We start from the raw sequence: 16,478 nt of genomic DNA, 5'->3' as shown, positions 1-16,478 counted from the left end.
TTGACCCCAAGGACAGACATCTATCCCCTTAAAACCCTCCCTTGTTCACGTGCCACAGGAGGAGGGTGGGATGTGACCCTGTCCCCAGCACTCCCTGCCCGGGACCCCAAGTGCTCCAGGGAAGCCAGAGCCCAGGGTGCAGCCACGAGCTCACATGCAGCATCTGACAGCAAGTCCGCCCGGTCAGCACCCTGGCTCAGTGCTGATTACGGAGGGATTCATCCGCTTGGAGCCACTGAGGTTAATCACCAGGAGTGAGGGTGAGGAGACCTCCTGGCTGAAGGGACAAGGGGATAGCGGATGGGGGCTAGGGGCCAGCTGTCCTCTGACTCCTGGCAATCCCTGTTTCATCCTGGGAGTGTGGCTGCACCAACAGGCAGTGGGACCTGCCAGCACACTGTCATTCCATGGTGACCCCATGGCCCATGAGCACCAATGGGCTCTCAGGGGTCCTGCTGCTGCCCTGCTGTCCAGGCCCGGGTCCTCTGGGGCAGGGCTGGCTTCTCCGAGCCCCGGTTTCTCCAGCAGCCTCCACACCCTCGCCGTGTGGTGTTTGGTGGGTTCATCTGTGTGACTCTGCTTGCAGCCTTGGCGGGCTGAGCCTGTGTGGGCAGTGGGAGGCCAGGGCCCCTTCACATGGTCCTGGGGTGATGCTGGGTGGAGCTGCCCCTGCCAGGGTCTTGGAGTCCAGGTGTGGGAGATTCCAAACTCACAGTGAACCACAGGCCACGTGGAGCAGCCTGGACTCTGGGTGCCATGGGAAAGGCCCCGCCAGGCCGCCCTGTGGGGTGGGGACTGTGGGTCCTGCCTCCACCCAGCAGATGGCAGGCAGCCAGCAAGGGCTGGGGAAGAAGGTCCTGTGTTCTTGGGGCACCCCCGGCCAGGACTGTCCCTCCCCCGTCACTGACGAGGGGGCCAGGATCCAGGACCCCTCTGCCCCGGCCCGAGAGGCCAGCAGACACAGTATGGAAAACAGAGAAGTCTGTATTTTGCATGTCAGTCACTCCGTCACTCAGAAAGCACATATCTGCTCCAGGGCTGGGCCTAGAGCAGGTCGTAGAAGTAGTCCAGGCCCTGGCCCAACTCCCAGATGGACACCCCGACGCCCAGCTCCCTGGCCAGCGCCAGCCGCACCTGCAAAGACTGCAGGCAGAGGGGGGCGTCAGCCTCTGCCTCTCGTCACCATGGCAGCCCCCGAACGTGCCCAGGCCTGAGCCCCTCATCCCGTGCTGACCCACTGCCCACCATGGCCTCGCTGTGGGCAAGGGTCACTGTGGGAAGGGGTCATGCCTGCTGCCCCCGCCCCCAGCGCCACAGCTGGGCCCACACGTACCTTCAGAGTCGGGTAGAAGATGACGTGCCTCCCGCCGCGGCTCCTGCAAAAGGGAGTGGCCCATGGGCCTTGCCCGCCCTGCCTCCCCTCGTTCTCCCAGCTCCTCCCCACCTTCCAGCCAGGTCTCAGGTCCTGCTGGAAAGGCCCCTCTGTGGGTCCTACTCCTTGGGCTGGCCCTCAGGGCCAGAGGTTAAGCTTGTGACCCCCGGCCAGCCTGGGCATGTGCCCCCACCCTCACCCAGGGCCTCCTCCTGGACACTCACTTCTTGTACTCGAAGAAATGCTCGGCGGCCTGGCTGTCCCACACCATCCGGGGCCTGTGGTCCTTCAGTGTCTGGATGTACCTGGGGGAGGCCGGGACATGGGTGTAGGAACTGTCCCCGGCCCGCCTGGCACCCCAGCCCCCTGGAGGCCTCGCTGACAGCCCTGACACCCGGACAGGGGAGTGGTGGCCACGGCTGTCATGGAAGGGGTGAGGCCACCCAGGGGCAGCAGGACTCTGGGGGCTGTCATCCTCCGATGGTCTGTGGAGCGCCAGCAGCACGCTGGGCCGGGTGGGAGGGCCAGGTATGCACACTGGACGTGAGGGAATGCCAGGAAGCAGGACCACGGGACAGGGCCTGGAACATTCGGCCCAGGGCAGCTGCAGGACGGGCGCCTCCTGCTGCAGCGTCCACGGTCCTCGCTGGGGGAGGACAGAAATGCCCAATAGACGGCTCTCGAGATTTGAGCAGAAGCCCCGGCAGCATTTCTAAGCTCTCCGCTGTGTGCCGCGATTTGAGGTAAGTGCGTGACCGTGCCAATGCCCTGGTGTCCTGAGTGAACCTCTCATTGTGTCATCTCTGCACCAGGTGCGTCCAAGCGGGCAGAGTGAGGGCACCTGCATTTGGGGCAAGGTGCCTGCTGGGGGGACGGGGCAGCCCGGGTGCTTGCAGGAGACGCAGCAACTTCTGCAACTGAGGGGGCGCTTGGGGCAAGCCACAGGCTTCAGAAGATGAACAGGGCCTGGGGGCAGCTCCTGGAAGCCCCGCAGGACCCCACTCAGCTCTCTGGGGACAGAAGCCCGGGGCAGTGGTTTCTGGGCCCTTCCAGAGGCCAGGTTGCCCTCGGCCTGCCCTCCTCACTGTGGACATGGCGGCCCCAAGCCTGCAGCAGGCCCTTCCCGATCGCCAAGAGCCAGTGGTTTGAGACACACAGACCGTCACCCTGCAGGAGACACACAGGGGACAGGCTGGTTCCCACAGTGCCCTGGGCCAGGACGACGGTTTCCAGCGCACCCCACGTCTTGTAAGGCACATTCAATGTCTCTCTGCAGTCCTCCCCGGCAGGCAGCTGACGACTGGACAGGACAGGTACCTGCAGCCCGAGGGAGGAGGCACAGACAGGGCCTGCAGCCTGGGCTCTGAGGAGGGAGGAGAGGGAGTGGCGGCGGCAGGGGCCCTGGTGCTCTTGGCTGCACTGCGAGACATCTGTGGGAGCCAGGGGTCAGGACTGGACAGAGCAGTGGGGTATCCGAGGGGGAGGTGGCGGTGGTCAGCCATGTCAGGGGACACACGTGCCCAGGCATCGTCAAGGGGCCCATCTGATCTGCTCCCCATGGGGTCTGGGCCAGGCACAACCGTGACCCCCATCAACCAGCTCTAATCACCCAAAACTACTGGATCATCCTTAATTAAAACAGCATGCTATGGGCCGGCCCCGTGGCTTAGCGGTTAAGTGCGTGCGCTCTGCTGCTGGCGGCCCGGGTTCGGATCCCGGGCGCGCACCGACGCACTGCTTCTCCGGCCATGCTGAGGCCGCGTCCCACATACAGCAACTAGAAGGATGTGCAGCTATAACATACAACTATCTACTGGGGCTTTGGGGGAAAAATAAATAAATAAATAAAATTTAAAAAATAAATAAATAAAAAATAAAACACCATGCTAGGTGTCATTTGCAGCTTCAATCAGATGTCTGCTAAGTGGCTCTCTACGAGAAGAATCTGGGACAGGCAGGGGATGCCAGGGGAGAACAGGGTGTGCTAGGGGGAGGGTGGGCATCTGACTCCACTTGCTCGAGCCCCCTGGTCTCATCCCGGGGCCCTGGGCAGATGCTGTAGAGTGGGGTGACCCTGGGCCCTCTGGTCTGTGGGGAGCTCTGCCTGCCCACACCTTCTCCTGTGGGGGCCTCTGTGGTTGCTCCTCAAAATCTGCTGCCTACTAGAGGAGGTGAGGCTGTGGTTGGGGCAGCCAAGGCTGGGGTGTCTGTCGGGGCTCAGCCACGACCCCAGAGAGCACCTGGTCCCTTGCCCTTGGAGGCCTAAGCCTGGTGGTGCCACGGTGGGGGGCACAGGACCCCATGCTCGCCTGAGCACAGCCCTGGGGATCACCAAGTGGGCGATGGGGACACAGAGAAGCCAGAATGGGGTGTGAGCCCTGGGGAGGGACAATTGTGCAAACATGCCACCAGGCGGGCCAGCTCCAGGGGAACAGCAGGTCCACAGGGAGCTGGGAGGCGGCTACAACCCGAAATACGAGAGGCAGAGTAGGGACCCGTGGGCTGAGGGACTGGGCTGAGGGACGGGCCAGGAACAGGCCAGAGGGAAAGGACACAGAGAAAGCAGAGGGAAGACGGAGGCGAGAGGGCGTGAGGAGGAAGTGCTGACATCAGCACCAGAAGAAGCCCAGAGGAAGGGAGAAATAACGGAGAGAAAATGCTTAAGAAATAAAGACTGAGCATTTTCCTAAATTAAAACAAAAGGCTGCAGCTACACATTGTGTAATCACATTTCTATGAAACATCCAGACCAGACAAACCCACACAGAAGGTAGAAGAGAGTCGCCAGGGCTGGGGTATGTGTGGGGGCTGCTAAAAGGACATGGGGCTTCTTTCTGGGGTGATGAAATGTTCTGGAATTAGAGATGGGGACTGCACAACCCTGTGAATGCACTAAATGCTACTGAACTGTAAGCTTTGAAATGGTTGAGTTTTATGGTATGTGAATTGTATCCTCCCTCAAAAGAGTTACACAGCCTCAGATTGAAAGGTTCAAGGAACACCACAAAGAAATTACCAATGAAAACACACTGAGGCACGTCATGGAAGGATTCAGGGACATCAGAAACGAAGAGAACATTCTACATGTTTCTAGGGAGAGCAGATCAAGTGTGATCAAGGACGTTCCCGGGCCTCCTGGTCGGGGGAGTCACCTCTGGGAGACCAGCTGGAAGCTTCTCTTGGAAAAAGGACTCCAACAGGAGAGAGCAAGTCAGGGTGCACGGGTGCAGTGCTGGCCACAGCCCCAGAGGGACAAAGATAAGGGGGGAGTGTGGGGGGGAGGGACAGAGAAGGACGGAGGGGCACTCCCAAGCCAGAAGGCAACTCCAGCCCCACTGCGCTTCCGCCTCTGTCACGGGGACCTGCCGTCTCCCTGCACTCTGTGCTGTGACCCACCCCCCCACACGAGAACCGAAGCACACCCTCGCACGCGCCAGGCCTAGCCGAGTCCACGCCGCCCGTGTCCACTGGACGGAGAGGCCCACCGGTGCTGTGACCCTTGGCTGGACCGCTGCCCTGGACGGCACCAGCTTCCGAGATGGGGAGTTGGGCCTGCTGGGGTGTGGCCCGCCCTTAGGGACCCATCTGGCCGTGCTCCAGTTGGCTGGCTCTCACTGGCGTCCCCGGGAGGCTCCCCTGGGCACGGCAGGAGAGGCTCAGCAGGGTGGGGGATGTGGGCCCCAAAGGTGCAGGAGAAGAGGTGCCACCTTGATGGGTGCTGGGGCTCTCGCGGGGCTGGGCTGGGCCTCAGGGAACATCCTGGCACACCAGGGGAGCAGGACAGCCTCTCTGGATGAGGCCTTCGCAGCCATGGGGGAACCACAGATCAGTACCCAGACCAGTGCCCTGGGGGCACATGTGTCTGCAGGGTGGGGGGCCTTGGCCCTTCCTGGGGTGTTTCATAGCCGCCCCAAATCCTCAAAGTCAGGGAGTACCCAGGCCACACACACAGGAGCCCGGCTGTGGTCATGATGGGGTCTGCGTGTCGTCCAGGGATGGCCGACAGAGGCTGTGGGGCGAGGAGGGAAAAAGCAGAACGTGCGCCACAGCCCCCGCGGACGGGGCCTTTGGTGTGCGCAACGCTGGCCTGGCTGCCAGAGGCCAGGAAACGACACACTGCCAGCCTGAGGGAGCTGGCCTCCCGCCCTGCCATGGGGTCCTGGCCCTGTCTGCAGCTGAGCAGATGGTGAGGCAGCTGATCCCCCACAGCCCCCAGAGGGGACTAGGGACTCCCGCCACAAAGGGTCTGGGTCTTAGCTGGAGAGGTCAAGACAGGGAGGGCAGATAATCCCGAGACAGGCTACCTGAGCTCTGTCGGTGAGGGAGCGGGAGAGAGCCCGAGTGGCCATGGGGCTCACCAGCACCTCACAACTAGCCTGTCCCCCGCATGGGGAGCAGGGGCTGTCATGGCAGGTTCTTGCAGGCGACTGGCTGGGGTGTGTGTCCTGGTGAGCTACATTTCTGGGGGTGCAGGACCTGAGTGAACGTGCTTGTCCCCTGCTGAGGCTGCCCTCCTCTCCCCTGCCAGACACAGGTATCGATCCCTGAGCCCCACTGCCAAGCTCTTCTGTCTGATTCACCAGATGGAAGGGGTTTGGCCCTGAGAAGGGGGAGGGCTGCCTAGCTGTGGGAGAGGCCCTGACCCACGCCTCCCAGGGTCCCCTGCATGCCACACACCCCAACACCCATGAGCACACATGTCAACCCTGCTCTGCAAGCCAGGAGGATGGCCTGGAAGAAATCAGGCTGTGGGCAATGGAGGTTGACAACAACCCACAGGGGTCAGCGGAGGCCTGGCCTGACAGGTTCCCCACGCCTGAGGCTCACTCGGGGGGGGCGGGTGGTCAGATGGCGGGCGGCAGGTGAGGGCCAAGGGGTAGGCTCTGGTCCGGGCTCCTGAGAAGGCTGGGGACTGGAGAGCAGACTGGTCCAGGAGGCAGGTGCCTGGCCCAGGGGCGCACGTGTGTAGGGGGTGCGGATGGGACTGAGGGGTGCCCATATCTTTTCCCTGGGTTACAAGGGGCAGCTGCAGCTCAAAAGTAAAGTTTCAGTGAGAAAAACAGAAATTCGGTGCAAATGGAGCTGATGCTGATGTCACTTAAGTCACCATAGCTCAGAGAAGAGAGTGCGAGGGGACCGGATGGGGAGGACCCTGGGGCCCCCCAAATGGCAGCTCGTACGACCTTGCACACCTTGACTGAACACTGCGCTGGGCTTGCGTGGCCTCCACCGGGCGGCAGGTCAACGGGAGGGGCCGAGTCGGGATTGGGAGGAAGGTCCTCAGGGTCTGCCGTCCTGAGGAGAGCCAGCGGCCCAGCAGGCATAGACACCCCACTCAGATACTCAGCTGCCCGGGGAGGTGGGAGCACCATTCACTCACAGAGGGGGCTCTGGGGCAGCACCACACCACGGCCCTCCCCAAAGGCAGACACGACCCCCAGCTGGCTTCTAAAGCCTCGGGCTGGCAGTGCCTGACTCTGTCTGCCTGTCACAGGTCTGTCATCTCCGTCTGGTCCCCTTCAGCCGCCCTCTGCAGGACAAACTCACTGGGCAGGACCAAGCAGGTGCTGCTGCCCGACCCACTGCATGCCCTTGAGGGGCGTGAGCTGCAGCCCTGCTGGGTCCGCACTCTGCCCACTCTGGCAGCCGGTCTTTATTCCGGCCCCGAGGGAGGCCCTGCTGAGCTGGCATCTGTTCCCCACCAAGGTGAGGCAGGGCGGCGAGCGCCCGTCCCCGACACAGGGCCCAGCCACACCCAGATCTCCATCACCTGCTATCTCCAGGCGGGCGCCAACAGTTACCTGTGAGGGGCACATCTGGGAGGAGGAGGAGCAGGGGCCTGTAGCCTCTGTGGGGGGACCTCCCAGCTGGGGGTGGGGACTGGGATGGGATACAGCCTTCCGTCCCTGGTTGGGGGGCAACCAGAATCCCAGAGCCTCAGAGAAAAGTCTGTATGTGTGTACAGGGGCACACGCACATGTGCACCCACATGTGCACACACACACCTTTGTAATTGAAATTCCTTGTTCCCCAGCCTCTCCTCAGAACAGTCAGGGGCTGCGCACTGGTGGCCAGCAGAGGCCGCGTGGTGCCTTTTGTCATCTGACCCACACGAGCTGGGGCTAATGGCCGCACAACCCCACTTCATAGGCTACTTCTGGGTCCACATTTAGTGACTAAATTATAATTCTTCACCCCTCAGGTGGTATGGGAGATGAACTGTGCCCCCCTACATTCATACATTGAAGCCCTAACCCCCAGCACCTCAGATGGGACTGTATTTGGAGACGGGGTCTTTAAAGAGGTGATTAAGGTAGAGTGAGCTCACTAGGGTGGACCCTAGTCCAGTGTGACTGGGGTCCTTATGAGAAGAGGAGATCAGGACACAGATGCGCACACAGGGACAACCATGTGAGGACACAGGGAGAAGACGGCCATCTACACACCAAGGAGAGAAGCCTCAGAAGGAACCAGCCCTGCTCATGCCTCAATCTCGGACGTCCAGCCTCAGGACCGGACACAGTAACGTCTGTGGTTCAAGCCCCCTGGCTGTGGTGTCTGTGTGGCAGCCTGAGCTGACTGAGACGGGTGGTACCTCAAGGCCAACAGCTCCTGCCTCCCACAGGCCTGGGCCAGCAGAGCCTGAGGCTGGAGCAGAGGTGGCTGGGGGCACTAGGTCCCTCTGGCTCCACATAGGCGGCCCTGGCTGGGTGACGCCTCCCTCCACAGCAGGAGAAAGCACCCTCCTATTCCTGGCTGACTGGTCAGTAGACGTCATGGCCAGGCTCCCCCAAGACTGATGCCGGGAGCCCAAACTCTGGACACAGCTCCACTCAATGCCTCCCTGATATGGACACCCCTTCAGGGAGGTGGGGAAAGATTGGGGGGCCACCAGCAATGCTTCTAGAACCTCCCAGGAATCCCATGTCAGGGAAGGGCTGTGGTGGGGGAGGGGCAGAGCACAGAGCAGCCCTGACCAGAAGGACAGACAGACATGTGGGGCTCTGTCTGTCTGGGCCACTCTGTCAGGGACAGGCTGGCCAGACACCAAGAGCCCCACTCTGCTGTAGGAAGACGGGGTAACGCCCCAGCAAGTGGCCGGGCACCATCTCAGCCCCGGGCTGCCCCCAGGCAAGAGACCCCCAGGAGCTGAGGAGCTGCTCCCTGGCCTTCCCGCCCCAGCTCCCACTGTCCACACCACTTCCCCAGGCCCTTCTCAGCAGAGGGACAGGCCCAGGTTCAGAGATGCAGAGCCGTGCCCAGCACCAGGGGCCAGGAGTGGAGCAGGCACCCCAGGCCTGCACCAGACCTCTGACCCCAGCACCAGCCATGTGGACATGGGACATGGTCTTGGCAGGACCACCAGTTCTCTGTCCCTGCCTCAGACCATGGCTGACCCTGACGTCCCACCCATGAAGTGGCCCAATCCAAGGGCAGCTGAGGTAAGGGGTGGTCTCAGCCTCTCACAGGTGTTCCTCCTGGTTCTGGAGGCCCCCTCCTCAGATCAGGAGGGGCCCCCTGCCTGGGCTGATGTGCTGTGTCCCTGGCAGCGAGCAGGTCACCCTGTGGGTGACCCGCAGAAATTGCCCTGAAAAGGACAAGAGAGCTGTACTGGGCATGCGCATGCCCAGATCATGGTCTCTGGACCCACTCTCCACTGACAGGACCAGGTTCTCGAGAAAATTGGCTGACTGACACGGTTTCAGGGAACGTGATGGCCCTCAGAACAAAGGTGGAGAAGATTTAGGAATGCTAAAATGCCCAGTGCAGCAAAATTCACAGCATGTAGCATCTAACCCAGGAGCTAGATGGCAGAGGGTAGGCTGGACAGGGCCATGGAGTGAGCTGCCAGCCAACCGGACCCAGAATAGACTCAACATGGAAGCAGCAGGCAAGGATGCCAAGCAGCTGTTAGAGCTGAGTCCACACTTGTGGAGTTTAGGAGACACACAGAAGACCCAAAGAAACTGCTAGATGTGCGAACTACAACACGTAAGGGGAAGAAGCACTGGGTGGGATTAACAGCAGAGCAGACACGGCAAGAAACAGTCAGTGAACCTGAAGACAGCAGGAAAAGCGAATAAAAGAAAACAAAAAAAAAAGTCCAAAAAAATAAAATGAGTATCAGTGGGTGGGGCACAAATTGACTACCCTAATATGTATGTCATTTGTAGGCCTAGAAAGAGAAAAAGGGACAGAAAAAACATTTGAAGAAACTGGCCTAAATTTCTCCAAATTTCATAAAAAGTATAAATCCACAGATCCAAAAAGCTCAATGACAACCAGGTGCAAGAAACACAAAAAAAACTACACGAAGGCATCGTAACCAAACTGCAGTGGGTGCTGGGGGCAGTATGCACGGAGGAACAGAGGTTAACTACCTCGAGAGTCTCATTGGACAGAACGCAGCAGGAAGATGGTGAAGTGACATCATGAAAGTACGGGAAAAAAACCTGACGACCCAGAATTCTATACCCAGCAAAAATGTCTTCCAAAAACAACAAGCAAAATAAACTGAAAAGAATTCAACAAGACCAGAACCACACAGGGAGAAATGTAAAGGGTGTCCTTCAGGCAGAAGAGAGAAATACCAGGGGGATGTCTGGATCAACAACAGATCGCAGAGCCTCCACAGCGGCTGAAGTCCCGGGCCAGGACCATGTCCACATGCCCACCGACGGGGGAAACTCGGGGGGTACCCCAGCTTACGGGGCGCGAGGACAGCGCCCCCACCAGAGAGACTCAGAGAGGCCCCCCTGCAGGTGCCTGGTGCACAGGCTCGGATGTTGCCAGGCTTTCTCCCTTGCTCCACCCCACTGCCTCCAGGAGACGTGCAGACCCACCAGCACAAGGGCCTCGGGTGCAGGGCAGTACGGGAGGCTGCCCGGCATGGTGAGGCGTCCCCAGCTCACCTGGCCCCAATGACAGGCTCGCGGGCGTCCCTGGAGGCTGCGTAGTCCATGCCGTAGAAGTTCAGCCCCAGGAGGATCTTGCTCCGCCACTTGGACTTGGGGTCCAGGACCTGGACGCAGGCTCGCACCCAGGACAGCGGCGCATTGGGGCCAGGCCTGCAGGTGTGAGGGAGGAGCAGGTTTCAGCGGCAGGCAGAGGCCTCAGGCCATCCACCTCAGGCACCCCAGGCTGGGGCAGGGGTCCATGCACATGATGGGAAGCAGAGGGCAGCAGACACTCAGGCTTCCTGTGGTGCCTTCCTGCTGGACACCTGCGCCTGCATTTGCTTCGCCTGGGCCCTCTGTGGGGAGCAAAGCAGCTGAGGTCAAGGCCCGAGGTGGAGAGGCAGCAGTGGGCAGACACTGTCCACACCCAAGGCTCCCCCGGGGCAGTGGCCCCTGCCTACAGGAGTACCTTCTCCTCAGCAATGTGGCAAGCCCAGTGCCAGCGGCTGCCATGCAGCAGCCAGGGCCTGGTGACGTGAGCGGATGCCCTGGGATGGTGTTCCCATGGGGGCTGCCTGCTGCCCTCTGTCACGTGCCTCCAGAATGAAAAGGCTACCCAATTCAGGGTCCATTGTGGGCTTTGGGAAGAAAAGACCAGGCCCTCCACATCCCTGGAATCAAGAGCTGACAGCAGGCTGGCAGGAAGCCAGGCCTCGCCTCTCTGAGTGCCCAATGTCCAGGCCCCAGAAGGAATGGGCATCTCTGCTCCGAGTCACGGAATCCACGGGGCCCCATGGCACCCACACTCACTGCTGTGCTGTTGGGTAGTCGTAGGTCATGAGGCTGAAGCCGTCCAGCACGGGGGCCAGTTGCTCAAACTCCTTGTGTGTGAACATGCCCAGCTGGTCTGTCCTGCAACGAGACGAGCCCGGCCACCATGGCCCATCTCCCACTGCCCTGCCGGCCCCTTGGCCTGCCCCTCTCCAGCTGACACCTGGGCCCAACTGAGGCCAGAGCAAGCTGGCTGGGAGGGCTCCCAGCCCATGCCCCTTCCTCCCTCCGCTCTGGAGGACCTCAGGTCACTTTCCCTGGAGAGTCATTCGGCACTCAAGGGCAGCTACAGGGCAGCCCACAGCCTGGTCAGGGCCACCCTCCAGGAGCACGGGTGGGGCTGTGAGGGCCAGTGGGCAGCCTTGCTGTCGGAGGTCAAACAGAGGCTCGTCTCTTCCTGCTCCCTATGCATCTGAGGGTGGGATCAGCCCAGCTACGGACAGCCCCATCTCCACGGGTGGGGGCAGGTGCACCAGGCCAGCCTCACCCCATTCTCAGCCGAGGCCCCTGCTGCCCACACGGCGCCGGCAAGCACAGGGTGCCCTTCTTCTCAGGGCCTCGGGCTGGGGTGGGTGGGAGCCCAGGTGGCCCGTCTGCCAGACACACCTAGTCTGCTAGCCTACCTGCTCTGCCCACAGCAGCCCCTAAGACTGCCACGTCCCTCGGGGGCCCTCCAATTCCCCATCCACAAGAGGAGCGGAGACAGGACCCCTCTTCTCAGCCGGCACCCCCAATCCCTGGGCAGGGGCATCCCACTGCAGGGACCTCAGAGATGGTCACCTGTTCCACAGGACCCAGGCGACCCTGAGATACCCTGTCTAAACGCTGCCCAGGCCAGCCACCTTTGGGGGGAGCAGCCAAGATGCCAGGTCCCGGCCCCCCAAAGACATCAGGTGCCTGTGGGACCTGAGGATAAGCAATACTGGCAGACAGTGACCTCATGACCCCAGAGCCCATCCCTGAGAGGGACAGGGCAAGAAGACTTGGTGACGGGCACTGGCCACAGCAGGGAGCTCGGGGATGTGTCTGGGGAACAGACACTTCGCTGGGCAGTGAAAATCACACTCCCCGACGGCCACACTTGAGACCAGCCCCCTAAAGTTGGCCAGAAGATGCCAGGCCCCAGCAGAATGAAGCTTGTTTGCAGCTGGCTCGTGTGGAAATGCCCTGGATCCCTCCAGGCCTCAGCTCTGGGATGCACAGAAACAGCGGGTGCCATCAGCTCCAGGAAAACGCTTCCACGTTTCAAAGGGTCACCTATTTCCAAGTGGGACATTCACTCAGGAACCACAAACATCCAAGCCCCGCCATTTCTGGACTCAATGGCTCCCAAGAGAAGACAGGGCTGTGGCCGAAGACTGTGGTTGCCCAGGAGAGGGGCGCACCCCCCTAGTCCTATGTCTTGGTCACCTCAACACCCAGGGGCTCCCAGGGGGCATTTGGTGTCTGACGGCTTTCCTGTTCAACTGAGAGAGAGACCCCACCCCCAGAGGTCCTGGCAGTGCCAGGACCAGATGTGAAGGGGGGCCGGCCTGGGGCAGGACTCAGGCAGATGGACGTGGGGAGATGAACTGGGGGAGGGGACCAGGAGGCCTGCTACCCCAAGGGCCTTGCTCACCTCATAAAGAGAAACCCTTCTGTTTAAACCTACTCAGTGTGGCGGAAGGCCTCACTTCTATTGGCCGACTATTCCTTCAAGCAGACGCTCCCCAATGATAGCCCCGGGGGTTGGGGAGGGTGGGGTTTTTCCGAGCCCCCTTCTCCCATTAGCACTCTGCTCTGAGAAGGCCACTGTTTGAGAGGACCGTCAGAGTGTGGACCAGGCTCACGTGGGGCACAACCCCCCGAGCCTCCCCCTCTTTGGCCAATTTCAGTGGCAGCCCTGTCAGAGACAGTTTCTGCTTTGTGTGGTCTGTCCCATGGTCCAACTGTCCCCCGCACCCACTACCCCTTCCTGGGGCATCCAGCTCCTCTGGGCCCACTCTTTCACGTGGGTGTCAGCCTCCCACCATGAGCCAGGCTCCTGCACCCCATCCATCCACCCGTCCACAGCGCCACCACGTCCCTGCCCCTCTGGCGCATGCCCTGGGCTTCTGCAGGGGTACCTGGGCCATGCCAGGTGCTCCAGGCAGAGCTGGCCTCACCGCGAGGCTCAGGCAGGCAGCAGCACCAGGCCACAGCCGGTGATGGCAACCACATGTTGAGCATTCGACTCTTGCAGGCCCCAGGGGCAAAGAAACCAAGGAACACGCCCTCTCCCTAAGGACACACCTCCCCGAGTGGTCTTGCTGTGTGCATGGTTCCACACCGTGCCCTGCGTTTGGCTTAGCCCTGAGATCCCCCACGCCAGGAACCCTGGCCAGTTGCAGAGCCCTCAGCCCAAGGGCTCCTCATCAGGGAGCCCACGGCCCTCAAGCCCAGAACAGTTACTTCTGGCCCTTTAGAGAAAAGGCCTGCCAGCCTGTCTGGCCCCACTTAGGGACCCCCAGGTATAGACATGCCTGCCAGGCACTGGGGGCACCTCCCCGCCATGCAGCCAGCACCTGGCACCCATGAAGCATCCCAGTGAGTAGGGGGAGGCCCGGGGTCCCGGCGAGGCCCGCCTGGACTGGGCCGGAGGGCAGCCCCCCACTCCTCGCGGTGCAGCACAGGGAGTGACGGCACCACCCCCAAAATGCAGCCCTGCCATTGTCTCTGTGACCCATGAGACGCACGTGGAGACTCAAGAGCAGCTGGTCAACAGACACAGCCTGACTTCCCATAAACAAGAATTACTGCTCAAGAGGAAATCCTTGCGTTCTGGGTTAGTTTCTGACGAAAGAAAACCCAGGGAGGAAGAAACAAAAGGAAAACACATCCCCGTGAGCGGCCGCTCTTGTCCTGGGCAGCCCACCCAAGCAGCTGCAGGGGAGATAATGGCCACGCAGCCCCTCGATTCCAGAATCTTCAGATGGGTGCTGCTTCTGCCCTGAAGTCAAGTGCCGGCCACAGGGTTGCGGGGCTCTGTGCCCTGGCCCGGGACGCCCCATGCCCACTGGCCCCTCTGCTCCTGAAGGCTCTGGCTGCCTCACACTCCTTCCCGGCCGGCTCCAGTCTGTCAGATGCTTTTTGCTGAGTCACCTTCTTCCCATGGGCGCCCCTCTTTCCAGAAGGCCGGGCAGCCACGTGGCCCCTTCACCCTAAGACTCCACAGCTGCCGGAGGGGGGAAGGGCACTCCAGGCGGGGCTGGGCACACGCGTCTCTTTGGGGCACTGCAGGTGAGGGGGGGCCCAGCGAACATCATGCAGCCCCTGCCTCTCTTCGTGCGGCCACTGACAGTGGACATGAGCACGGCCTCTACCGGTTTCCTCCTAGACACTGAGACAGCTCGCCCAGGCAGGGTGGGGACCTGCAGCCCTGCTGCCCCCTTCAGGGGAGAATGCCTGGGGGTCTGTCTCCCCCTCACTCTTCCTCCTGTCAGCCCGCCTCTAGGGCCTCCTCGCTCTCTGAGACTCCCAACCCTCTGCCCCTCACCCCCTCCAGTTTCACCCCACATGGTAGATGCCTACCTCCTCCATCACCTCGTCCGGCTGCCATCTCTGGGCCTGGGCCCCATCGCTGGAGAGTCGCAGGCCGGGCATTAGGGCCACAGACTCACTGTCAACCCCTTGCCATGTCCCAACCTGCTAGAGACCCCACCTTGTGTGGGGCCAAGTGCCCTCTTCCCCTGAGGGAATCCCATATTGTCTCCCCAATCCTTAAACCCCCTGCGGCCGCATCCAAAAGGCTTTACCATCCACCTCCCTCTCCTCTGCCAGCATCTCCCCCAAGACATCATGAACCTGCTGCCCTCACCCACCCTCGAGGCTGAAATGTCGCCTATCGGATGGTCAACCCCAAGTCCTGCCCCCGACCTGCCCTTCCCAGGCTGACCCTCCTCCGAGTCAGTGCAGGCTCTGCACATGGTCACCGGCCCCTGCCACATACTGCCTGGCATGTGGATGCTGCCCGCTGTGCCACCCCCACAGCAGCCCTGACGGGGCAACTAACTGGCGACGTGCAGAAGGCGGGTGTCACTGTCCACATGCAGTGCCCGCCTGCGACTGGGGCACCCACGTCTCCTCCCCACAGGCCCAGTCACCCGGGCCTCGACCGCTTCCTCTTCTTGCCCCTGCTCCTCTGTGGCTGCTGCCCCACTAGGACCAGGCCCACTTGCCCTTGGCCAGCCAGCGTCCCTCAGCCCTCCAGCCTGGACCTCCACCCCATCTGCGCACACAGCCGCCCTCCGTACCTGTTCTGCATTCACGAGTGACCTGTGCCCACCGCCCCCTTGGGGCCCTCCACACACTCTGGTCACAGGCTTTCCCTGGCCCTCAGGTGAAGTGACCAGGGGCGGCCTCTGTGCAGAGGGGCATTCCCTAGGAGCACCCCTCATCCCACTCAGCACCTTCCTGACTCTGAGGTGACAGCCTGCTCTAAACCCCAGGAAGCCACAGGGGCAGCTGGAGATCGGGGGAGGCACAGACTACGTCAGGGTGGATGCCTGCCTGTGAGGCTGCGGAGCTCACCGGTAGGGCAGCACGGGGTGCCCGAGATGGCACTGGCAGCAGTGAGCTGGGGCGCTGGGCCCAGCAGGAAGGAAACCAGCCCTCCTCAGTCTGAGGTCAGCTCCCTGAGGCTAAGCAAGAGGGGAGGCCTTTCCTGAGGGGTCCCAGGAGCCACAAAGGCTCAGAGGGCTCAGCCCGAGGGCCCCGCCCCCAGCAAAGACGGCCTGGGGCTCTAATTAAACCAGCTCACAGGCTCTGGTGTCTCCATCTGTGGGTGAACTGAGCAAAAGCTCCAAGAGCGCCACTGATGGCGATGGCGGCAGCACTCTCCGGGGCGTGGCTGTGACCCTGGGCGCAGGGCTCAAGGACAGCACAGTCACAGGGCCAGCAGAGAAAAGGCACCGCTCCCCACGTGCCTGCACGCAGACCCCTCCTGGGGCTATTGTTCCCTGTGGTTAGCGCTCCGCCTTTCCGAGGTGAAGGACCAGCATAATTCCATCCCGCTGCTGCTGTTGCAGCCGGGAGGAGGCGCCGATCGGGCTGTCTGTCGGGGGTGCTGTCAGCAAGTGCGGGGAGCAGGAGAAACACCAACAAGACAAGCTCCGGGGCACCGTCAGCCAGAGCCTCTGGAGAAACTGCTGGTTCCCGAGCCACCAAGGCACAGCCCATGCCTATGTCCCGCAAATGCACATGGGCAGGCCCAGGTGGCAGGGAGGGACTGGCCTAGCCGGGCTCAGGGCGCATCAGCAGTGCCTGGGACCCCCACCCTCAGTCCTGGATACACTGGCCACAGTCCCCTCCCTGCAGGTGTCCCCTCAGCTACCATGCAGAGGGAGCTTCCTGCCTTGGTC

General features: G+C 61.7%; 1 protein-coding gene across 4 annotated transcripts in view; it reads right to left on the bottom strand.

The window, feature by feature from the left end:
- Nucleotides 1–617: 617 nt before the first annotated feature.
- The window catches only part of CHID1 (chitinase domain containing 1), a 29,981-nt gene continuing 14,120 nt past the window's right edge, over nt 618–16,478 (bottom strand). For 2 of the 4 annotated variants that reach the window (XM_058526072.1, XM_058526073.1), the window contains exons 9-13: nt 11,080–11,181; nt 10,285–10,440; nt 1,597–1,677; nt 1,334–1,376; nt 967–1,143 (exon numbers count right to left, since the gene is read on the bottom strand). In XM_058526072.1, the coding sequence (XP_058382055.1) occupies nt 1,045–1,143; nt 1,334–1,376; nt 1,597–1,677; nt 10,285–10,440; nt 11,080–11,181 (481 nt within the window). In that variant the 3' untranslated portion in view covers nt 967–1,044. Of the gene's footprint in view, nt 1,144–1,333; nt 1,377–1,596; nt 1,678–10,284; nt 10,441–11,079; nt 11,182–16,478 lie in introns of all 4 variants that reach the window. The other 2 variants (XM_058526069.1, XM_058526071.1) reach the window with 1 other exon arrangement.

This window comes from Diceros bicornis, chromosome 31, assembly GCF_020826845.1.
Source record: "Diceros bicornis minor isolate mBicDic1 chromosome 31, mDicBic1.mat.cur, whole genome shotgun sequence".
Taxonomy (NCBI): domain Eukaryota; kingdom Metazoa; phylum Chordata; class Mammalia; order Perissodactyla; family Rhinocerotidae; genus Diceros; species Diceros bicornis.
This window is presented reverse-complemented; position numbering and strand designations above follow the sequence as displayed.